This window comes from Chiloscyllium plagiosum, unplaced genomic scaffold (genome assembly GCF_037043375.1).
Source record: "Chiloscyllium plagiosum isolate Xiang-an unplaced genomic scaffold, Cpla_swu_hap1 HiC_scaffold_23, whole genome shotgun sequence".
NCBI lineage: Eukaryota > Metazoa > Chordata > Chondrichthyes > Orectolobiformes > Hemiscylliidae > Chiloscyllium > Chiloscyllium plagiosum.
The window spans coordinates 56,705,992-56,732,150 of NW_028270161.1; the positions used below are offsets into that span (position 1 = coordinate 56,705,992).

Here is a 26,159-nt window from a genome sequence, read left to right on the forward strand (position 1 = left end):
GAATGCTGCTTCTCAACTTTCTATTCATGGGTGACATTAAAACAGAGCAAGCCAAACAATAATACATTTATTCACTGGAAAAATTTTGCCTGGTTTCATTTAAGATAACCTGAAAGAAAACTTGTCTACAATGTGTCCCCTTCGAATAAAAGGACTGAAAGAAACCTCAAGTGATGTTGTGAAACGGATCTCACAAATAGCTTTCAACTCCGAGCTCAGCTCTAGAAAATCTCAAAATGACTGTTCAACATTCTGCCACATACAAACTTCTGGAACAAACAACACTCACCAAATAACAACCAAAACCAGACGGTCAGTCAAAGTTTAGAGATAACAAAAGAGTGATGGCCTGGGGATCACGAGGTGACCTAAATAAAGGTAATTTCACCTGGTGATTCTGACTAATCACAACTTAAACAGCTGGAAAAAGAAAAGTCATTTAATCGCCAACAAAATTTTTTTTAAAAATGGTGAACTCTCATAAATCCATAAAGAATGGCTTAACGAAGATTGAGACCAAAATCAGAATATTATAATCAGTCATCTTTGCTGAAAGGGCATTGAAATAGATTGGCCATCAGTTTGTGAAGTGAAATGCAACATGTGCTTCAACACGTGAAGGAAGGAGCAGGCTTGTATTCTGATGAAAGGTCTGAAACAGTAACTGTGTTTGTCTCTCCACAGGTGCTGCCACAACCTGAATATTTCCAGTGTTGTCTTTTTTATTTCAGATTTCCATCTGCAGTATCCTGCTATCCAAAGAGAGAGGGGGCAGTATGGAAAATGAGGGACGGCATTTCCAAACTTGGCTGCTATGGTCCAGCAGCACCTCTGACATCACAGCAGTATATTAAATTTTAAGTTAGTTGTATGATTTGGGAAACAGTAACAATGCTATCTTAAATTTCTTTAGAGCTGGAGATCTTAATTTCAATAAAAATGGTTAACTGTCAGTCAACATGACACCATCGCTAACGTAGTTCAGAAGTACTGACTTACAAAACAAGTTTGACAGATTTTTTTCTGAATCTTACAACTAACTTAAAGCTTAATGTAAGAAAGTGTTGCAGCCTGCTTATTTATTTTTTGCTCAGAATTAATTTAGGGGTGGCACAGCAGCTCAGCGGTTAGCTCTGCTGCCTCACAGCGCCAGGGACCCGGGTTCGATTCCAGCCTCGGGCGACTGTCGTGTGGAGTTTGCACATTCTCCCTGTGTCGGCGTGGGTTTCCTCCGGGTACTCCGGTTTCCTCCCACAGTCCAAAGATGTGCAGGTCGGGTGAATTGGCCATGCTAAATTGCCCATAGTGATAGGTGCGTTAGTAGGGAATAGGTGAATGGGTCTGCGTGGGTTACTCTCCAGAGGGTCAGTGTGGACTAGTTGGGCTAAAGGGCCTGTTCCGCACGGTAGGGAATCTAACCTAACTTTGATGTTGTTGGTTTAGCTATATGCAGTCAGGTGCATCTCTCCCACTCTGGGACTGCAAGTCTTCACAAAGATGTGGCATTGCCCCTAAATGCAGCCTTGCTATCTAAAACACAGAGGGCAATAGAGGTGCAGTACATGCTCAACTTAAGATATCCTTTAAACTGAGGAAGTGCAAAGTCAAAGTTCAAGCATTAATTAAGCCCTGATACAGGAAAATGTTTTAAGCATTTCAGCTCAAGAAGAGTAGGATAACAAAGGGACAAATTTGGCACATGATACTTTTGCCTCCGTATGTACATGTGCAAAGTTAGATTAGATCCTTTGGCAAATGAAGCAGAGCGCGGAAAAAAAGCTTATCGAACCAGAGCTGCTGATAAATCAAACCACATGTAAGGCATGATTATGCCATGCAGAGATATTGAATAATAGAGTATTGGGTACAGGAGTTGGGAGGTCATGTTGCAGCTGTACAGGACATTGGTTACGCCACTGTCGGAATATTGCGTGCAATTCTGGCCTCCTTCCTATAGGAAAGACATTGTGAAAGGGTTCAGAAAAGCTTTACAAGGATGTTGCCAGGATTGGAGGATTTGAGTTATAGGGAGAGGTTGAATGGACTGGGCTGTTTTCCCTGGAACGTCAGAGGCTTATATACCTCTAAAAACCTTATAAAGGTTTATAAAATCATGAGGGCATGGATCGGATAAATAGACAAAGTATTTTCCTGGGGGTGGGGGAGTCCAGAACTAGAGGACATAGCTTTAGGGTGAAAGGAGAAAGATATAAAAGAGACCTAAGGGGCAACCTTTTCACACAGAGGGTGATACATGTATGGAATGAGCTGCCAGTGGAAGTGGTGGAGGCTGGTACAATTGCAACATTTAAAAGGCAACTGGATGGGTTTATGAATAGGAAGGGCTTGAAGGGATATGGGCCGGGTGCTGACAGGTGGGACTAGATTGGGTTGGGATATCTGGTCGGCATGGACAAGTTGGACCAAAGGGTCTGTTTCCGTGCTGTACATCGCTATGACTCCAATAGACAGAGACCTGTGATCAGGAGATGATCATTCATTTAAGAAGTGGAAGATGCCTCAGGATCAGAGAATAATCTTAGGCCTCACTCACTGGTCAGGCAATTAAGAAAATTTACATTTTTACAGTATCATCTGCAATCTGATATCAAAGTGCTATACAGCCAATCAAGTACTTTTGAAGTTTTGTGAGCTGTAACATGGGAAACACAGCAGCCAATTCGCACCCAGCAAGTTCCAACAAACAGTGATAGCATGCATAGCGATAGAACTTTTGTTTTTAAAAGTGATATTTTTGGGGATAACTTCCTTGATCTTCAAAATAGTACCACAGAATCTGTTACTTTTACCTGAAAGGCCAGCTGTCTCATCTAAAAATGTACTGGTTCCAATGCATAGCACTGGAGTATCAACTTGGATTTGTACTCACATCTCTGGAGCAGGATGTGACCTGGCCCAGAATTCTTATTACTTAGCTTTGGGAACAGTAGGGCTGGAGGGGAAAGTCATTTGGGATAGAACTTTGTTCAGAACAAAATGTTCCTTTACTTCTTAGAGCATGACAGCATAAGTAATAGGCACAGGAGGGAACCATTTGACTCTTCCCACCCGCTCAATCATACAATAAGATAATGAGCTGATCTAACTGTGGCCTAAATTCAACATCAATGCACAAATATCTAATTTGGCCATAGGTACATTCAGGCCAGCTTCCACTGTTCACTGGGGAAGAGAATCCCAAAGATTAACAACCTTCTGGGAAGGAATCCCCCCCAATGTCAGTTTTAAATGAGACATTCCTCATTGTTAAACTCTGACGTTTAATTCTAGGCTCCCCCACAAGAGGAAACATCCTCTCAGCATCTACCCTGTCAAGTTCTCTCTGAATCTTACATTTCAAAACAAAAATTGCTTCTTATTTACAAAGAAAGGCTCAAATAATTAATTTCAATTGATGTAAACAAAATGGGAGAGAAAATACAGGTTCTCATAAGGGGAAATCATTACCCTTTCTGTCTTTTCAATTGCAGATAGTGAAATAAATAAAAGAATTGAAAGCGATGCTTTTTTAAAAATCTGGACACAACTTGGCTCCTGTCCAAAAGTGACACTGAGATAATGGGGACTAATTAGTGCTTATTTAGACCAAGTTAAAACATCCAGGACTTATTTGAACACACTCCAGAAGAATTTCCACAATAAAAAGGCTTTTGTAATATATTTACAATTTAAAACACCAAATTTTCCGATGCATCAGCGATAAATCAGCCATTTTAAATTGATTGCATTAATACTCCAATTAGAAAAACTAGTCTTTATAAATGTAGGATTCACGAACAGTAACTATGTATCGATAACATAGGTAGCAGAGGGCAGTTAGGGTAACAACTGTTGCTATTTTCAAGCAATCTATTCAGACATGGACTTCTGGCCCAGAGTTAGGGGCACCACCACTGTTAGACCATGATTATTATAAACCAAATACAGACAACACATATCTTCTATCTATTTCAAATTATACCTATTGATATGTTAGATATCAATACTCTTGTCAATTAAGCTGTTGCTGAGAGGAGTGTTTACAACTGGTAATCAGATCTCCCTAGTATTTGGCATAAGGTGATTCTGAGTGTGATGGAGTGGGTCAACTGCTTGTTTTTTTTTTGCAGTAAGCAATGGTGCAAAAGTGTTCACCATTAACCCTGGAGGATGCCACCTGCAAAGATCGAGAACCATGTGACTAGAATTGCCCCTTTCTCTGTAACAGTTTAAATCTGGCAACAAATCAAGGGCAGCAGCACTGCTGACAATAAGTGTGTATTCAACCAAACTACAAAACTAAAAGTATTTAAAATCTTTTAAGTGAACTTCTAGCTTATATTTTCAGTTGGGGCATTAAATGTATAACTATTAAAATAGAAATAAGCGACACAGAAAACTAATAAAGGTAATGTTTGTAAAAAACAGAATTTTAAAATAATTGCACAGAACTTTGAAATTCCACAAACATGAAAGCGGTTTTTCAGGACCAGAGTGATTACTTAGCAATAATGAAGAAATTCGTATACCATTAAAATCCCCTTTGCAAGTCAATAAGGTGTAGCTTTTTCCAGGATTTTACAGCCAGGTGAACAGGGTTGGAGTGGAAGCTATGATTGTAAAGTTAAGATTGTAAAGGGAAATGGTAGTCTGTGGGAACCTCTGCAGCACACCACACAGAGGACGATAAATTCATGGACAACCATCTCTGGATTCCCACATCATTCTGAATGTACCCAAACCCCCAGAAGTTGCTGCCAGCTTCTGTGGAATTACAACAGCAAACATTGACACTACCAGCACACAGTCCTGACTATTCTGATACTGATTAGGAATGATCAGCCATGATCATATTGAATGGCGGTGCAGGCTCGAAGGGCTGAATGGCCTACTCCTGCACTTATTGTCTATTCTGTTTGGGACAACTTCGTTGGTAATATTGTAACTTTGTCATGATATTTTCAAATCAAATACAGAAAATACTAAATATAGAAAAATTACCTACCGTTCAGTAAGAAATTTGTTAGGCAGGAGGAGGGTCTGCTGTTTACGTCTACAGGTGATATTCTGTAAGCCCCTGTACAATAATGCAACTCTGAAAGAAATATTGTATCACCATGTAAAATAGCATATTAAAAAAAAACATAAATTAACAAAACAATTCTATTTAGAAGTAAAAATATGCATTTTTTCACTAAGTCAAAGCATTCTACTTTCATATGGCAAAATACCCTGAGAGCCACACAGGCATGAAATTATATAGAAGAACAATACCACAAGGACAGTCAGACAAAGCAGCTTAACTTGTTCAAGTGCAGGAAACTGCACTGAAACACAACACAATAGCTTGCTGGTCCTTAAAGTGGGACTTGGGTCAAAATAATAATGAAATAGCTCAATATGTGCATGATTTACAGAAGGACATGACAAGCATTTCTGGCACTCAAGATTCCCTCCATTTCTTCCCCATGTCTTCTCAAGCATTTCTAAAAATTCATTTCTAGGTGTTAATGACCAGCATTCATTGACCATTCCTCACTGACCCATCTTTTCATCATTGTAGCGAAGGCTCTCCACAGTAATGGAAGAATGGTAACACAAGTACCAGTGAGTACGATGTGAGACTTTAAAGGAATATTCAAGGTGGTTGCACCCCAATGAAACTATTGTCCTGGCCTTCTAAATTATGGAAGTCTGGGAGGTGCTGTTGAATGTGGTCGATTCTATATACTTCCAGGATCAAGTGAAGTAGAGTTCAAATTATCCCACTCTCACTTCCAATGTTGTTGCAAAGATTATGTGGGGGTAAAATTTTAACTAATCACTGACCTCACAGTAGAAAGAGAAACACAGATTAAATGAACAAATTTGGGAAACCAACATGCCTCTTTTAGTTTAACCTCAGTGATGTACATTCTGATGGATGTGGAGCCTGATTGCATATCGACATGTCATTCCACATGACAATGCAGTGAGTTGTCTGACTGTATTGGGATAGTCAGCATAGTAGCTTGCCTTTTGTCCTTACTAGACTAGAAGTACTTGCACTTGAAATGAAGTAGCATTCAAGGCTTTGGGCTGATGCTGGAAAATGGGACTACAACAGACTGATGCTAGATGAAATACAATAAGGTCTTTTCTCATGCTATAAAAACTCTAGGAGTGTATGCTTGTATACTTAGCTGCTCAAAGGCAACAATGCCACTGCTCAAGATTACTCACTTATTCATTTCCACCCAGGCTAAGTGGAGATGCCACATTTCCTGAGTTTCCTGCCTTCAAAAAACCTTTGCATCTTAAACTCAGTCTACCTTACGGGTGGAGTCATGTTGAAGTTGTGAAATGCGAATGCCTCAGAGATTTCTATCATTAGTCATATGCTACTATATGGTAAAAACAATGACTGCAGATGCTGAAAACCAGATTCTGGATTAGTGGTGCGGAAGAGCACAGCAGTTCAGGCAGCATCCAAGGAGCTTCGAAATCGACATTTCGGGCAAAAGCCATATGCTACTACATGTCTACTCTCGCTGAGCTGGGCACTGATGTTGACAAGATTCGATAAGGTAGACGGGGAAAATCTCTTCCTATTATCTGATGATAGAAGGATGAGGGGACACAAGCTTAAGAATCCTGAGGGAATGTGCAGGAGACCTGCTTTGCACAGAATAGGAATGACTTGGAACTGACTGCCTATGAAGATGGGCAAAGTGAAAATGATGCATAGAATTTTTTGAACTCGCAGGGCTTTAGAAGAATAGGTGGGGGAACATAAGTGGCTGAGGAGTATAAATACACTTTCCTGATGTGGATTAAACATAATTTCTCAAACTTCCAGGTGGATTGCATTACCCATTTTGCATACATTCATAAACTCAGTTATATATAGGTGGTATGAACCCTGGCAGGGTAGCTTTCTTCCTCCAAGCTTTGGTGAGTACAAACCTTTTTCAATTATTTGGATCCATCATAATCAAAATGTTCCTTTGAGCAAATAATTATGAGGGGCACTGGCTCTCCACCCCAATCAGCTCATGACAAATCGCAAGTCATATGTAGTCTGGCTATGTGGTTAAACACAATAGTTTTTGAGTGAAATCTGACCAAGCCAATAAGCTTACCCCCAAACAATGCAACAACATGACTAATGCCATCACATCCTATTAGAGCAAAGGCGATTCAACTCAAAAGGTCACCTTTGGTCTCCTGCAAGCCTCTGGTGAACAACAGGTGTAAATTCTCCGAGTTGTGATGAAAGATCAGTGACATGATGGCATGCGAGCTACTCAGTTGCAGCTCCTTTAATGTTTGAGTGTGTATCTTGGTAGATGTGAGAGAAGCAGTAACGCTGTTGTCCAGGTAGCGATATATGACTAAGTGGAATTAAGTGACAAGCACTGATTTTGCACTACGCAACAGATAGAAATGGCTGGCACTCAATATCCTGTGTGACAGACCTCCACACTGTCCACCTTACAATACTAACTTTCACTCACTGCAGCAGGAAGCATTGAGAAGGCAGTGAAACATAATCTGGCAGAGTGTAGAAGATTTTTCAACCTGTTGAGGCATTGGAATGTGGTTCTCTCAAGCACTAACCTCTGCAGCTACCTCTGTTCAGACTGCCTTCTTGAGATGGAATAGCCTCCTGTTGCCATCCCTAGGCAAAGAACTTGCCTTTGTTATAGCGTCATAGAGATGTACAGCATGGAAACAGACCAGTTCCTCTTGAGAGGATTCATAAAAACATGGCACCACTTTCTGCCTGGTCTCTGATATCTGCAGAGGTGGCTGGGTTGATCAGTAGAGTATGACTGATACTCCTGAACTGCAGACAGACAAGTGCTCTCCAGTTTTCTTCTGAATATGATGCCCTGATATGGGAGTTTAAAAAGTCTTGGCAGGCTTCAGAACGCTTCGCCCATTAAATGTGTCATTTCACTAGCGTATGCACGTGAGCAGAGGAGAATTTAATCATGCAGGAAACCCCAAATCAGCCCCTACTGGAAGTCCCTCCTGCTTTAACACCCAACTCCACAATTAGTCTGCAAAAAAGAAAATTCATTCCAGAAAATTCAAGAAGAAACTGAATGGATACTTGAAGGAAATATACTTGCAGGGTGACATGGATTGAGGAGATTAGGATTGACGAGATTGCTCTATGGTGAGCTGGCGTGTACTCCGAGCAACTGGATTCTTTCTGCATAAGAAACAAACTAAAATTTAGGGACTATTACCCTTCCCCTACATTTTGCATTGTTGCTGAGCAAATGCTAACTGAGATGTTTAATTGAGTAGTGACAAATGATCCCAACACCTCCAAATTCCATTCTACTGGCTCTTTTTGTAGGGACAAGTGTTTACAATCAATACAACTGAAAGTTTTTTTGTTAAACGATTCAATAGATAAAATCATTTTCATCATTAGTTTCATCTTACTTGATACTTACCAACATTATTAGTTCGTGGGGTACACCATTTTAATGTCACAGTTTCTTTGATAGCACTATCTCTATTGGTACTGCTCAAATGTGGATCAACTGCAAGATAAAACAGCAGATAGCATTTTGGATGAACAATTAAATTTCAAAACATTTTGAGCAAACTACAATTCCATCTTAATGCTCTAGATGAGAGATATCAAAAATAGAAAAGATGACTCTAAAATATAAAATGAAAATTCTTCCCTTGCAAGTGTTCAACTAAAGCTTATTCCAAACAGACTTTGATAACTTAACCACTATTATTGCAGCCAACTTTTTAACAAGTGTCTCTCATATCAGTCACATGCAGGAGAATAACGTGCATGTTCCACAGCATTCCCTATGGCTCTCATCAACAATTCAGCAATTAGTGAACAGGAAAATACTGGATTGAGTATATGTTTGCTGGATAAGAAAATGCATAAACGCTTAATTTATGCAAACCTCAAGGTTTGTGTAAAAACTTGTAGCTCGGGTGCCAGTTGTCGTAGTTGTGGGTATGTTCACCAAGCTGGGAAGTTGACTTGCAGTTGCTTCGTCCCCTGTCTCAGTGACATCGTCAGTGCTTTGGAGCCTCCTGTAAAGCGCTGCTGCACACTCTTCTGGAAGTGGCTTGGTTCGGTTCCTGCTGCTTCTAGTTGCCGGTTTCGGTTGTTTGTTATTGTGGCCAGTATATTTGGTCTAGGTCAGGGTGCTTGTTGATGGAGTCCATGGATAAGTGATATCCTGCGAGAAATTCTCTGGGTGTCCTCTGTTTAGCTTGTCCTATGATTGTTGTGATGTCCCAGTCGAATTTGTGGTCCTTTTCATCTGTGTGCATGGCTACTCGGGACAGCTAGTCATGGCGTTTAGTGGCTAGTTGGTGTTTGTGGATGTGGATTGCTAGTTGTCTGTTTGCCCTGTACAGTGTTTCGTGCAGGCTTTGTATGGAATCCTGTAAATTACATTAGTCTGGCACATGATGGGTAGAGGGTCTTTTACCCTGGTGAGTCAATTGTCTGAGCGTGGCTGTCATGAACCCAAGTGATTGGAGAAGCCTGGCGGTCAGTTCAGAGAGGTTTTTATGAAAGGTAGCGCGGCTAGTGAATTAGGGCATGGTATGTACTTGGGCATCTGCGGATGAAACTATGGGGATATTCGTTCTTGGCGAAGACTCTGTAGAGGTGTTCTTCTTCATTTTGTAGATGGGGATTGCTGCAGTGTAGTGTGGACCTTTTGAACAGAGTCCTAATATAGCTTCTATTGTGTGTGTTTCGGTGGTTTGATTAGATTAGATTAGATTAGATTACATTACAGCGTGGAAACAGGCCCTTCGGCCCAACAAGTCCACACCGACCCGCCGAAGCGCAACCCACCCATACCCCTACATTTACCCCTTACCTAACACTACGGGCAATTTAGCATGGCCAATTCACCTGACCTGCACATCTTTGGACTGTGGGAGGAAACCGGAGCACCCGGAGGAAACCCACGCAGACACGGGGAGAACGTGCAAACTCCACACAGTCAGTCGCCTGAGGCGGGAATTGAACCTGGGTCTCAGGCGCTGTGAGGCAGCAGTGCTAACCACTGTGCCACCATGCCGCCCAATGGTTGTTGATATAATTCAGGACCTGGTCAGTGCGTGCGGTTTTCCTGTACACTCTATAGTACATAACCACAACCACGAGATTATACAAACATAATTTATCCCAGTTTAGATTGTAATTGGTACTTGACATTAAAGTAAAATTCTGCAGTTGAGAGCTTCGAGTAGGCTTATTTTTAAGGGGTGCATTGAAAGAGAAACCTAATTAGGAATCAGTTGAAACTGGCTCCTTGTTAACCACGAGCTACACCTTGTGTTGGGAACATGTATAAGTAGCAAACAGTGCAACTTAGCACCTCAAGGAATAAGACTTACAACAGTTTGTCAGTGTTCATCACAAGAAGAAGGCTTTGTTTGCTTTTACCTAAACAAGTAGCTAATTTGACAGTGGGATTGATGATTGCTTCTAGTCTTTAAATTTAAAGAAAGATCTTTAGATTGCGATTAGGTCTCTTTTTTTCCTCCTCAAAAATAACTTATGTATGTGATTAACACTAGTGGGATAAAAAAATAAAATAAAGTCTTCAGAATAGAGATCTTCAAGTCAAAAGAGCAGGAATGTTAGAGTAGAGTAGTATTTTGTCATTTCTACCATATACAACTGACACCGTAATAATGAGACAGCATTCCTCCAGGACCGAGGGTGCCCCGTGGACAGCACAAACTACACAATCGTACATGGCATAAAGTGCATAAGTGCAAAACACGCAGGTTACAGTCTCACAGAAGAAAGATAATTAAGATATTTTTCTAGCAGCAGTTTGAAGTCATGCAACGAATTTCAGATGGGGGAAAAAAAAAGTCTGATCATACTGTGTTAAGGAGTCTGGCCAGGAGAGACCAAATGCTCCGGTACCTTCTGCCAGATGGCAGGAGGGAGAAAAGTTTGAGTGAGGGGTGGGTGGGGTCTTCCACAATGCTCTTAGCCTTTCGGATGCAACGTGTGGTGTAATGGAGGAGAGAGAGACCCCAATGATCCTCTCAGCTGCCCTCATTATCCGTTGTAGGGTCTTACGATCCGAGAGGGTGCAGTTCCCAAACCAGTGATGCAGCAGCTCAGGCTACTCTGAATGAACCCGCTGTAGAATGTGGTGAAGATGGGAAGTGAGAGGTGAGCTTTCCTCAGCCTGTGCAGAAAATAGAGACACTGCTGGGCTTTCTTGGCTATGGAGCTGGTATTGAGAGTCCAGGTGAGATTCTGCGCTAGGTGGATGCCAAGACATTTGATGCTCTTCACAATCTCCATGGGCCAGCAGAGAGTGGTCACTCTGTGCCCTCCTGAAGTCAACAACCATCTCTTTCGTTCACATTCAGAGACAGGTTGTTGGCTCTGCATCAGTCTGTTAGCCACTACGCCTCCTTTCTGTATGCTGACTTGTTGCTCCTGCTAAAGAGATCCACTACAGTCGTATCATCAGCAAATGTGATGGTGTGATTTGACCTGTGTCAGCAGGGTGAACAACAGTGGTCGGAACACACAGCCCTGGGGGCCCCCGTGCTCAGTGAGAGGTGTTGGAGATGCTGTTCCTAATCCGGACTAACTGAGGTCTCCCAGCCAGGAAGTCCAGGATCCAGTTAATTAAAATATACTGTGAATAATTGTGACTCTGGCTCAAGTGCCTGTAGAATACTAATGCTTACAGGTTGCCATCCTGAAAATACCCCTTTTATCTCAACTGTGTGTCTTCCATTAATTAGCCAATCCTCTTTCAAGCCATGTTGACTCTGCTTGATTGGATTATGTATTTCTGAATGCTCTATTACTTTATTTACAATGGAATCTAACTTATCCCAGTGACAGCTGTTAAGATGACTGGCCTATATGTTACCAATTCTTTGTGTCTCCCATTTTATTTAGAGGTTTTACATAGACAATTTTTCAATTCTCTAGCGCTTCATAATATAACGATTTCTGAAAGATTACCACTAGTGTATCCACTATCACTGTAGATGCCTCCTTCAAATTCCAAGGAAGCAACTCATCATGTCAAGGAGACTTAATGGTCTTTATTTCAATTCATTTCATTAGTACTTTTTCTCTAGTGATAGTTAGTGCGTTTACTTCCAGCCCCATCCCCCACTTTAGCCCCTTGATTTAGTATTTCTGGTCGGCTATTAGCGTCTTCTGCTGTGATGACTGTTGCAAAGTATTTATTCAACTCCTCTGCAGTTTCCAGTTTCCCATCACTTCCCTAACCTAATTCTCTTGACTGGCCAATGCTCACTTTGGTGCCTCTGTTTTTATGTTTAAGATTTGCTGTTGGTTTTTATATCACTTTGTAGTCTATAGAACAGTACAGGCCTTTCAGCCCTTGATGTTGTGCTGACCTTTTATCGTACTCTAACCCACATACCCTTCAATTTACTATCATCCATGGGCCATCCAAGAGTCGCTTAAATGCCCCTACTGTATCTGACTCTACTACCACAGCTGGCAGCACATACCACTCTGTGTAAAGTACCAACCTCTCCTGAACCTTCCTCCAATTACCTTAAAACTATGTCCCCTTCAGATAGCCATTTTTGCCCTGGGATAAATCTCTGGCTATCCACTCTATCTAGGCCTCTCACCTTTTACACCTCAATCAAGGCACCTCTCACCCTTCTTCACTTCAATGAGAAAAGCCCTAGGTCCCTCAACCTTTCTTCATAAGGCATGCCCTCCAATTCAGGCAGCATCCTGGTAAATATCCTTTGCACCCTCTCTAAGGCTTCCACATCCTTCCTATAATGAGGCGACCAGAACTGAACACAACATTCCAGGGCTATCCAGCGCTGCAATATAACCTCAGGCTCTTAAACTTAATCCCCCTGCTAATGCAAGCCAACACACCATATACCTTCTTAACAACCCTATCAACTTGGATGGCAACTTTGAGGGATCTATGGGCATGGATCCCAAGATTCCTCTGTTCCTCCACAGTGCCAAGAATCCTGCCTTTAACCCTGCATTCTGCATTCAAATTCGACCTTCCAAAATGAATCACTTCACACTTTTCCAGGTTGAACTCCATCTGCCACTTCTCAGCCCAACTCTGCATCCTGTTAATATCCTAATGCAACCTACAGCAGCCCTCCACACTGTCCTCCACTCCACCAACTTTCGTGCCATCAGCAGACATACTAATGCACCCTTTCACTTCCTCATCCAAGTCAATTATAAAAATCACAAAGAACACAGGTCCCAGAACAGATCCCTGCAGAACACTACTGGTTATCGAGCTCCAGGCTGAATACTGTCCACCTACTATCACCCAGTGCCTTCTATGGGCCAGCCAATTCTGTATCCAGTATTTTTAGTCAAGTTTTGTTTGCTTTTAAAACTTGCCCAATCCTCTGGTTTACCACTAATCTTTGCTACATTGTATGCTTCTTTAAATATCCTTAACATCCTTGGTTAACCATGGTCAATTTATCCCCTTCACAGAGTTGCCCTTCCTCACTGGGATATGTCTTTGATGCAAGTCATGAGCTATTTTCCCAAACATCTGACATTACTGTTCTATAATCTTTTCTACCAAGCTTCTTTCCCAGTCTACTCTAGCCAAAGCAACACTCATCCCTTTTTAGTTACCCTTATTTGTGCTGAGCACAGTAGTTTCTGACCTGGGTTCTCCTCTCTCAACTGAATGCTAAATTCTACCATGTGATGGCCACTGTTCCCTAGGGGATATATTACTCAGATCATTTACTAAATGTGCCTCAGTACACATTGTCAGATTCAGAACCGATCTGATTTATGGAAGATCCAGAACATATTGTTTCAGGAAAGTCTCAAATCATAATGAATTCCTCTTCATAGCTATCTTTGCCAGTTTGATTTTCCAAATAACCTGAAGATTAAAGTCACATGATTGATGAACTGCCTTTCTTTTAAAAAAAAAGCCTGGTTTTATTCTCTGTCCTTAGAACAGTGACTGTTAGGCTATAGACTACTCCCAACAGTATTGCTTTCCTCTTTTCTTACCCATGGATTCTACATCATCTGATCCTAGATCATTTCTTGTTATTGTATTTATTCTATCTTGTATTAAGAAAGCTACCCCATCACTTCCTGTCTGTCTTTTCAAAAGTCTCTTTGTAATGGCCATAAGATCATACCACTTCTGTGTGTGTCATTAATTCATTTATTCTGGTCTGATTACTGCAAACCTTTAAGTAAAGAGCCATTAAATTTTACCAGTTTTCCTCCCCTTCCATCCTATTTGCTGCTTTTCAAAAATGTTTGTACACGTTCTCTGGCGATCAAAGTAGTTGACCTGAAATGTCATATCTTTTTGTTTATAAGTCTATGCATCACCCCCACCAACACCACCACCACCACTCTGAATAGTTTAAGGCCCTCACTATATCCCTAGGTATTTGATTTGCCAGGACATTAATTCAAGCACAGTTCCAATAGAGCCTATGGTCATGCCAATAGTTCCCTTCTGTCCCAGTACTTGTGATAGGGCCCCATGAACTGAAAACCATTCCTGCTACATTACTTTTTAGATTAGATTACTTACTGTGTGGAAACAGGCCCTTCGGCCCAACAAGTCCACACCGACCCGCCGAAGCGCAACCCACCCAAACCCATTCCCCTACATTTACCCCTGCACCTAACACTACGGGCAATTTTAGCATGGCCAATTCACCTGACCTGCACATTTTTGGACTGTGGGAGGAAACCGGAGCACCCGGAGGAAACCCACGCAGACACGGGGAGAAGGTGCAAACTCCACACAGTCAGTCGCCTGAGGCGGGAATTGAACCCGGGTCTCTGGCGCTGTGAGGCAGCAGTGCTAACCACTGTGCCACCGTGCCGCCCACTGTGCCACTCTTTACAGCAGCGCATTTATTCCTTGATTTTTACCTTGTGCTAGTTTATCCATGGCTCAGGTAGTAATCCTGAAAATATCATCTCGGAGGTTCTGCTTTTTTTTCCTGTTTAGTTCCCAAATATTAAAACTCTTCCTGCAGAGCCTCTTTTCCAGTCCCCTCAATGTAATTGGTGCCAGTATAGATGATGACAACCAGATCCCTCCCTCCCACTCCTAAGTTCCTGTCCAACCCTAAGAATATCTCCTTTATGCTGGCATTAGGCAGGAAACCACAGCCATCAGATCTCATGATTACAGCTGCACAGAATCCATCCCCTAATTATACTATTCACTCCGACTGTTCTATTTCTTACCCCATTTCAATGGTGTTATGGCCAGTTTGCTTATCCATTCCCACATGTCCACACACCTTGCAAGATTGTTGGACCGTTGCAGGGACTTTCTCTTGGTCTCCATGCCTGTCTCACTGACAATCAATCCCCCTGTTCTTGATCAAAGACCAGGTTTGGATTACCTAAGCTAAGGACCTGCGCAAAGTGTCTAGGTAACTTGCTCCCTCCCTGATGTAGCACAATGTCCACAGCTTGGACTACAGCTCCTCAGTTCAAATCTGAAGTTACTTGAGTTGCAAACACTTGCTATAGACATATTAATTGTGGATCACCTTTGTATCCAGCAGTTCCCATATGCTGCATTTGGAACGCATCACCTGATCTGCTGTCTCTTTTGTATTTTATTTCCATTATTTATTAAATCACTCTCTTTCCTCTGCACCTGATTGGAAAGCTGAGTCAACATGGCTTGATAGAGGATTGGTTAACTAATAGAAGATACACAGTTGGGATAAAAGGGGTATTTTCAGTATAGCAACCTGTAAGCATTAGTATTCTACAGGGACCAGTGCTGGAGTCACAATTATTCACAGTATATTTTAATTACTTGGATGTTGAAAGTGAGTGCACGGTTGCCAATTTTGCAGTTGACACAAAAGTAGGTAGAAAGACAAATAGTGAGGATGACGAAGTCTACAGAGGGATAGCAACAGGTTGAATGATTGGGTGAAAACTCGGCAGATGGAACATATTGTGGGAAAATGTGAAGTTATCCACTTTGACAGGAAGACCAGAAGAGCTAAATATTATTTATACGGGGCCAAAAAGAAAGATTTAACACTTAGATTTGAGGGCCCTTCTGCATGAATCACCCAACTTCAGCAGGTTATAGAAAAGGAAAATGGAATGTTGGCCTTCATTTCAAATGGGATTGCATATAAAAGTAGGGATGTCTTTTTAAATCTTCGCAAGGTATAAATGGAATAGCATGAACAGTTTCAAAGGACAAAGAACAGTAAAGCACAGGAACAATCGACACGATTCCCTTCTAAACTAAAAACCTTTTGCCTCTACATGGCCCATATCTGTCTATTCCCTGCCTATTCATATATCTGTCAAGATGCCTCTTACATGCTGCTATTGTATCTACCTCCACCACCTCCTCTAGCAACAAATTCAAGGCAGTTGCCATCTGTGTAAAAACACTTGCTTCTCGGATCTTCTGTAAACTCATGTCCTTTTACCTTAAATCCATGTATTGATGTTACCACCCTGGGAAAAAGACGACAACCGTCCATTCTATTTTTCTCCTCATTTTGTGAACTTCTATAAGGTCACCCGTCATCCTTTGACACTGAAGTGAAATCAAATCACGTTTGACGAATCTCTGCTCATGGTTAATCCCTCCAAAACAAGCAACATCTTGGTCAACCTCTTTTGCAACCTCTCCAAACCATCCACATCCCTCTGGTAGTGTAATGACCAGAACTGTACACAATATTCCAAATGTGGTCTAACTAAAGTTCTATACAGCTGCAAAACGACTTGCTAATTTTTATACTCTATGCCCTGACTGAAGACGACAAGCATGCCATATGTATTCTTGACCACCTTATCCACTTGTGTTGCCACTTCCAGGGAACTGTGGTCCTGTATGCCCAGATCCCTCTGCAGATTGATGCTACTAAGGGTTTTGCAATTTACTGTATACTTTACTCCTGCGTAATCTTCCAAAATGACCTTGCATTTGTTCAGGTTAAACTCCATCTGCCATTTCTCCACCCAAGTCTCCAGCCCATCTGTAGCCTGCCGTATCCACTGGCAATCGTATGGTCTCTTTACCTAAGGAAAGGTATATGGCATTGGAGACAGTGCAAAGAAAGTTCACTATGTTAATTCCAGGTACAGGGGATTTTCTTATGGAAAGTTTGAGAAGATTGGGGCTGTCTTTGTTGCAGTTTAGAAGAACAAGAGGATACTTTATTGAAATGGATTCTTAGAGGGCACAACAGGGTAAATGCCCAGATGCGTTTTCCCTGGTGGGGAGTCTAACACCAGACAGCATAAACTCACAATAAGGGTAAACCATTTAAGACATGAGGAATCTATTCTCTCAGAGTTACAATCTGTGGAATTCTTGATAGGGAGGGCTGTTAAGCATATCCAAGGCTGATACGGACAGATTTTTAATCAGTAAGTGGTTCAAGGATATTAGGGATAACAAAGGATATGCAGATGAGGATCGTCAGGTCAGCCATGGTAAACTGAATGATTGAAAAGACTTGATGGACCAAATGGGCTATTTCTGTTCCTATATCTCATTGTGTTATGACCTCCTGGTTCAAATGAACGTGACTGGATGAGAAAAACAAAAGCTCCAACTTGGTCAAGTTCTTTAAAATTTGCAAGAGTACATACCTTGCCTTTGCACTGGGAGCATACATCACATATTTGATGAGTTGCCATAAATCTTAACCAACGACTTCCAAATAAAATTCACAGAAAAACAAAAACACATCCACTTCAAAATAAGCAACCATTGCAGTTTATTGGTAAACCGGAATTTGGCCCATGACGCCTGGATTGGCTCTCTGACAAAAAAAGACTTCCATTAAACCCACTGACCTGCCCTTTCTCCTCTGCCCTACCTTCAGTTATTCTTTTAAACATACTTGTTTTTAATAAACAGATGATGATGAATTAAATGAATGTGAATCTGTTACTGACAGAGTGAATGAATCTGTAATATAAAGCTGCTCTCACTAATGGGGACCATGACAAATCAATTGTCATAAAAACCCACTTCACTAATGGAAAGGAAATTTACCATCCTTCCTTGGTCAGGCCCAAATGCAAGTCTAGACCCACATGTGGTTGACTCATAACTACTTTCTGAATTGGCCAAGTAAGCCATTCAGATCAAGGTAATTATGACAACAGATGCTGGCCTTTCCAGTGATGCCCATATTCCATCAAAGAACAAAACAATCCAATACATAAAGAGGTCTCTCCTAAACTCTCTCGTTTGTTCTTTAAATGATGCCATTGGATTCGTGACTTTTTTTATATACCTTGAAAGTGCACTGAGTAAAAGATTACATCTTTTCCCAATATTCTCTGTTCTATTGCAAGTTGTTCCATTCTCATCTACCCTTAAAATGAGTTTCCTCTCTCATTACCACCTTCATGAAACTCTGCTCCACCCTCTACAGTCTTGATGTCTCATGCAAAGTAGGACACTTAAATAGTCAAAATTAAGCAAATTTCATAGATTGTTTTCAAAGATCAAGCTAAAAATATCAAGATACTGATTCACATATAGCTACTACATATAGCTACAATGGACATTTGGATCAAAATATTGATAGTTACAGGGCCAACTTGCTACTGTGGATAAATAACTTAACTCCTGTTATATACACTGAGGGAAACCATCAGAAGTGTCTACCAATCAGTTACCTTTCTTTCCCTTGAAGTGGTCACCTACAAACATCAGAAATAATATTAAGATTTTTCTTCTGACAAAGAGGAATTCAAGCAATAGAAATCCAAACTGGGGCTGTGGCTATTCCAGTGCAGGTAATGGAAATGTAGCCTCAACTCAGAAAGACAGCAAGAATATTTACAGACTCACTGGAAAGATTGAGCCATTTTCTGTTATGCTGATACCAAGTTAAAGAGGATTTCATCATATTTCAATCTTGTGTTTGGGTATCTTTTCCAAATAGAGGCAAACATTTGAAAGAATGCATGTTTTGCACATCAACAATCCTGCATCATTTAAATCATTTAGATTAACACTTAATTATTCAAGTAGACTTAAGTATGTCAAAATTAAAATAGCAACCTTATAATCACCTTTGTCAAACTGGATAAACTATAATTCTGTTCCAGCATGGAAAATATTTCATGAATGATTAGCCACTCACCTTAATCATTACAAATGCTAATGGCAAAGAAGGGAAAGAGAGGAGCAAGGAGAAAAGGGAAAAGGTAGGGGTAGTATTCATAAGGTGAAGTGCCCGATGACTGGAGGGTAGCTAATGTTGTACCTTTGTTTAAGAAAAATTGTAAGGAGAAATAGGGGAACTATAAACCTGAGAGTCTGACTACGGTTGTGGTAAAATTTTTTTTAAGATTAGATTAGATTACTTAGTGTGGAAACAGGCCCTTCGGCCCAACAAGTCCACACCGACCCGCCGAAGCGCAACCCACCCAGACCCATTCCCTTACATTTACCCCTGCACCTAACACTACGGGCAATTTAGCATGGCCAATTCACCTAACCTGCACATCTTTGGATTGTGGGAGGAAACTGGAGCACCCGGAGGAAACCCACACAGACACGGGGAGAATGTGCAAACTCCACACAGTCAGTCGCCTGAGGCAGGAACTGAACCCGGGTCTCTGGTGCTGTGAGGCAGCAGTGCTAACCACTGTGCCACCGTGCTGCCAAATTGTTGGAGATGATTATAAAAGATAGGATTTATGGACATTTAGAGGCGCAAAAATTGATTAGGGATAGTTAGCATGGTTTTGTATGAGGAAAATCATGTCTTACAACTTGAGTTTTTTGGGAAAGTTACCAAAAAGATTGATGATGATAGAGCAGAGATATTGTTTAGTTGGATTTTAGTAAAGCCTTTGACAAAGTCCCACATGGTAGACTAAATAGTAAAGTTAGGTCACATGGTGTTCAGGGTGATCTTGCCAATTGATACATAATTAGCTCAATGGTAGGATACAGTAATGGTGGAGGGTTATTCTTTAGAGATTTGTGATCAGCGGTGTTTCACAGGGATCGGTTCTGAGTCTCTGTTGTATTGTCACTTATATAAATGATATGGATCAGAATATGGAAGGCATGCATAATGTTTGCAGACAACACCAAAATTAGTGGCATTATAGACAGTGAAGAAGGTTTTCTAAGACTACAAAGGGATCTCCATCAAATGAGTCTATGGGCTGAAAAATACAGATGAAATTCAATTTGGATAAATGTGAGGTATTGCATTTTGGTACAACAAACAAGGGTAAGGCTTATACAATTAATGGTAGAGACTTGGGTAGCGTTTGTAGAACAAAGGGACCTGGGGGTGCAGGTACATAATACTTTGAAGTTTTTACCACATAAAAGGCTTTTAAAAAGTGTTTGGCACACTTGCCTTCATTGCTCAGTCCTTTAAGTATAGGAGTTGGAAAGTCATGTTGAGGTTGTACAGGACATTGGTGAGGCCTCGTCTGGAATACGGTGTCCAGTTCCGGTCACCCAGTTATAGGAAGGATATTACCAAGCTGGAGAGTCTTCAGAAGAGATGCTGCCAGGTATGGAACATTTCAGTTATAAAGGAAGGCTGGGACATTTTTCCACTGGAGCGTAGGAGGTTGAGAAGTGATCTGATATTTATAAAATAAAGAGAAGTATAGAGGGTTAATGATAGCTGTCTTTTCCCTAGGATGGGGAATTTCAAGACTAGGGGGCACATTTTTAAGGTGAGAGGAGAGAAATTTTAAAAAAAATGAGGGGCAAATTTCACACAGAGGGATGCTCATGTTTGGAATTAATTTCCTGAGGAAGTGGTGGGTGCGTGTATAATTACAATGTTTGAGAGGTATTTGGATAGATACATGAATGGGAAAGGTTTGGAGGTATATGGACCAGGAACGGGCAGGTGGGACTAGTTTAGTTTGGGATTATGAATCTATGACTCAAAGAGCTTCCATGCACGTGATAGATCAAATGGCCTCTTTCTGTCCAAATTTATGAATCAACTCCATAAAGGAAAAATCTCCCCCAAAAGACAAATGAGAAGGCCAGATAACTGTTTTGATACTGTCAATTAAGGGATAAATGTCAGCATCTGAGGAACTCAGTTACCCTTCATATAAGTAACTGAAGATCTTTTATATCCTCTTGAACAGGGTCCTTATGTACAATTAATCTGAAAGACTGCCTTGTCAAGCAAGCGGTCTGTTTAAGAAGAGACTGCCACCATTGATGACATTCTAACTCACCAAAACCTCATTACTATCTGCATGCACTCAACCTACGAGCAGATAAATAGTTACATAGGTGAAACTTTTGGTCTGTTCCTTGCTGGCAAGAAGTGTGTTCAGTGAGAGATTAAAAACAAGCAGCATATTACACAATCATAGGAACAGCAATAGACAGTTCAGCCTATTCCATCATTTAATATGATTATGGCTGATCAAATACTTCATTGCCTTTTATCTACACTATCTCCATATCTCTTACACTACTGATAATCAAAAATCTATCGACATTTTTAAATATTCCCAAAAACTAAGCTTCCATGGTCCATTGGTTATAACGTTCGAAAGATTCACCATTGTGGTTAAAACAGACTTTCTCCTGATATCAATCCTAAATGGTACACCCAGTCCTAAACTCCCTAACCAGAGGAAATGTTTTTTTCTGCATCAACCCTGTCTATTCCTGCTGTTTCATTTTGTAAAAGAAAGGTATTTTGAACTTCTTAATTTAAATCACAAATGTTTTGCATTTAGAAATTGTGCCAACTCAGCATCTGATGTACTAAACCTGTAGATTCAAGTTTGAATTTAGGTTTTATGATGGGAAATGTTTTGTTTGAAAGGCTACTCGAGAATTAACACCAGTGACTTCATAGAAAGATCCTCATCTCAATGGACTGGCAAATTATTACAGCCCATCATCATACAGGGTTCACGGACCCCCACTATTTGATCAAGAGTGGTTGTAACTACAATCTAATTGTAACTATTACTTTCTGTCAAAAGGAGGGAACATGGTAATAGAAATGCACTCACAAACTGGATTATTTTTAAGATGAAAAAAATCACTTGCTGCAGAATTAGAACTTCACTATTTCTCTTTTTTTTTCTTTGTAGCTAATGTATTTTGTTATTCTACCCTGTAGCAGCTGGTAGATAATCTAATTAAAACAACAAAAAAATCTACATTAGTTATACCAATATTACAATTCAATTATGTTAGAATTTAACATACATGTCATTGGTGTCAGGCTCTTCCATTCTGTGGAAGAACAATTAAAAGGCCAGTCATGAGAAAAATAACTGCACAAATGACAACCTCTACTTCAGTGGGTTGACAAAATATGCCTTTCTTGAATTGGACACTTTGCTTTGGTACACAATTTAGAAGACAGATGATCTCTTGTATATGAAGCTACTGCACATGCACATAACAATAAAGAATGTGGACATCTGAATCAAGTAAAAACAAATTGCTGGAGAAACTCAACAGGTCTGGCAGCATCTGTGGAGAGAAAGCAGAGTTAATGTTTCAAGTACAATTTTGAAGGATCACTGGACTCGAACAGTAACTCTGCTTTCTCCCCACAGATGCTGCATGATTTGCTGAGTTTCCCTAGCAATTCTTATTTTTTTGTTACATGTACACTTATCTTTGCTTGCTTTTGAATTGTATAATCTATAGTTGTCTCATAAGGACTTTTGATGGCATAACATCTTCCATTATCTCAGATATCTAAAGCATTTTATAATAAAGCACACTTGAACAGTGGTTATTGTTACGTAGGTAACTTGGCAGTTGATAAGCATACAGCATTATCCCTCAAGCTGTTAAGTGGAAACAATCCGTTGATAAGGTTCTGCATGGGAGACTGATAGCAAAGGTAAGAGCCCAAGGAAATTTGGCAAATTGGATCCACAATCAGCTGAGTGGCAGGAAGAGGGCAATGGTTGAAATGCGTTTTTCCAACTTGAAATCTGTCCAGCGGGGGTCCTGCAGGGGTCAGAGCTGGAGTCCTTGTGGATGCAATTTTTAACAAAATTGACTAAAATGTAGGAAGGTTGATCCGAAAGTTCACAAATAATGCAAAAATTGCTGGGTTAGTAAATAGTGAGGAGGACAGCCTCAGACTACAAGAGGATATAGATGGGCTGATCAGTGGCAAATGGCATTCAATCCAAATAAATGAGGTAATACAGTAGGGCAGAACAAACAAGGTAAGGAAATATATGATGGACATTAGGACCCTGGGGAACACCAAGGATCAGAGGCACCTAGGTGTGCATGTACACTGGTCCCTTAACATATCAGGAGAGGTAGATAAAGTAGTTAAGGAGGTATATGGGTATACTTACCTTGATTAGCTGGGCATAAAGGTCAAGAGCAGGGAGGTCATGCTGTAATTGCATAAAACATTGGTTAGTTCACAGCTAGAGTTTGTGTGCAGTTCTGGAATCCACATTATAGGAGGGATATGAGCACTGAAGAAGGTGCAGAGGAGATTCGACAGGATACTACCTCGACTGGAGAGTTTCAATTATGAAGAGAAATTGGATAAACTGGGGTTATTTTCCTTGAATCAGAGCAGATTAAGAGAGGGACATGATTGAGAAGTATTAAATTAGGAGGAATACAGAGTAAGTTATACAGGGCAAAAAACTTTTGATGGAGGGATCAATGACTGGGAGCTAGATTTAAGGTAAAGGGCAGATGGTTTGGTGAGATGTGAAGAAAATTCTTTTCAGCCAGAAGGTGGCAGGAAGCTGGAACACTGAGAACTTAAATATTTAAATATACACTCTATGGGTCAAGTGCTAGAAAATAGGGTTAGAATAGTTAGTGGTTGTTTTTGACCAGAGCAGATGTGACGGGCCAAACAGCATTTTTCTGTAATGTTGATTGCTATGACTCTAAGTTCTATAAGCTTGAGCTGATTGAAAACTCTTCTGCCTGTGGCCTAACTTGTTACAAGTCTGATTAGTTTGACCTCTGTGGTCCCTGACCTGCAGAGGCTTTTACCGTATCAACACTTCAACTCTAAAATTCTCAACCTTAGTTTAAATCTTTTCATGGTCTCACCCTAAGCTATCTCTGTAGCCTCCTGTAGATTGACAAACTTCCATCTGACATTGTAAGCCCAGGCTATTTAGGAATCCTCATAATTCCCTATATCCATCAATGGTGGTTGTGCCTTCATCTGCAATCCCCCCCTTCAACTTATTCACTTTCCTTCTTTCAGACGCCATTTGAAATCCTAGCTTTTTGATGAAATGTGCGCTAATGTGTTTTGTGACTCAATGTCACTTTTGTCCAAAACGTTAATGAAGAAAACTGACAACGTGTAGAACTCACTGATTAGCTGGATATCACATGAGCTTATCTAACAACATTTTACAAGGAGAACAGGAGTGATCCATTTGCCATATCAAGACTGCTCCATCATTCAATAAGATCATACCTAATTAGATTGTGACTTAGCTTTCCTGTAACTCCCACAATTCTCTCTTCCTGATCAAAATCTGTCTAAGAGGAGAAAGTGAGGTCTGCAGATGCTGGAGATCAAAGTTGAAACTTTATTGCTGGAACAGCACAGCAGGTCAGGCAGCATCCAGGGAACAGGAGATTCGACGTTTCGGGCACAGGCCCAGAAGGGCCTGTGCCCGAAACGTCGAATCTCCTGTTCCCTGGATGCTGCCTGACCTGCTGTGCTGTTCCAGCAATAAAGTTTCAACCAAAATCTGTCTAATTCAGCCTTAGATAAATTAAATGTCCTAGCCACCACTATTCTGTCTGGAAGAGAATCCCTCTTCTCCATCTTAAATAAGAGTTCCCTGATCTTTAAACTGTGTCCTCTAGTTTAAATTCTTCTACATTATCTCCCCTCAAGCATCCTTAAAATCTTGTAGGTTTCAAATAAGATCACTTCTCATTCTTTTCAATTCCACCAAGTTCAGAACAACTTGCTCAATCTTTCCTCAGTAGATTACAAATCATGAACATGATAGCTAGAAATGTTAAAATGCTAGAGCTGTATGGAAAAAAAAATGTTATATTGAGGCTTTTCCACTTCCTTGACTTCCTATTTCAGAGTGGGCCAACTCTTGAGGAACATTGCTACTGGGCATAGGACTGGCAGATGGAGTTTAATTTAAATAAATGTGAGGTGCTGCATTTGGAAAGGCAAATCAGAGAGGGACTTAAACACTTAATGGTAAGGTCCTGGGGAGTGTTGCTGAACAAAGAGACCTTAGAGTGCAGGTTCATAATTCCTTTGAAGTGGAGTCGCAGGTAGATAGGATAATGAAGTTGGCGTTTGGTATGCTTTCCTTTATTGCTCCAAGCATCGAGTAGAGGAGTTGGGAGGTCATCTTGTGGCTGCACAAGTCGTTGGTCCGGCCACTTTTGGAACGTTGCGTGCAATTTTGGTCTCCCTCCTATTGGAAAGATGTTGTGAAACTTGAAAGGGTTCAGACAAGGTTTACAAGGATGTTGCCAGGGTTGGAGGATTTGAGTTATAGGGAGAAGCTGAACAGGCTGGGGCTGTTTTCCCTGGAGCATCGGCAGCTGAGCTACAACCTTATAGAGGTTTATAAGATCATGAGGGGCATGGATAGGGTAAATGGACAAGGTGGTGGTGGCGGTGGGGTGGGGGAGTCCAGAACTAGAGGGCTAAGGTGTAAGGCAAGAGGGGAAAGATTTAAAAGAGACCTAAAGGGCAACTTTTTCTCACAGAGGTTGGTGCGTGTATGAAATGAGCTGTATGGAGACTGGTACAATTATAACATTTAAAAGGCTTCTTGATGGGTATATGGAATAGGAAAGATTTAGAGGGATATGGGCCAAATGCTGGAAAATGGGACTAGATTTATTTAGTCAGCATGGCTGAGTCGTACTGAAGTGTCTGTTTATGTTCTGTATATCTCTATGGTTCTATGTTTCAGGATATATTCTTTCCTCAAAATCCTTGTAGAGCACCTTATATCACCAAGCTGGAAGAAATAACTGAGGTAGAGGGGCAAAACCACAATGGGATTAGAAAACAATGATACCAAGAACTCTTAAATTGAAATATCAATTGCCAATGATGGTTATAGCACGCTGTCACTGGGGAGATGGGTGAACACGGCAGGCTGCAGGATGGGATACAGCGTTTTGTAC

At 40.8% G+C, this 26,159-nt stretch overlaps 1 protein-coding gene across 1 annotated transcript in view; it reads right to left on the reverse strand.

The window, feature by feature from the left end:
* ints13 (integrator complex subunit 13) overlaps positions 1 to 26,159 on the reverse strand; it is a 77,776-nt gene that overhangs the window by 16,662 nt on the left and 34,955 nt on the right. The window contains exons 9-10 of the mRNA XM_043713349.2: positions 8,451 to 8,540; positions 5,006 to 5,095 (exon numbers count right to left, since the gene is read on the reverse strand). Of these exons, the coding sequence (XP_043569284.1) occupies positions 5,006 to 5,095; positions 8,451 to 8,540 (180 nt within the window). The remainder of the gene's footprint in view (positions 1 to 5,005; positions 5,096 to 8,450; positions 8,541 to 26,159) is intronic.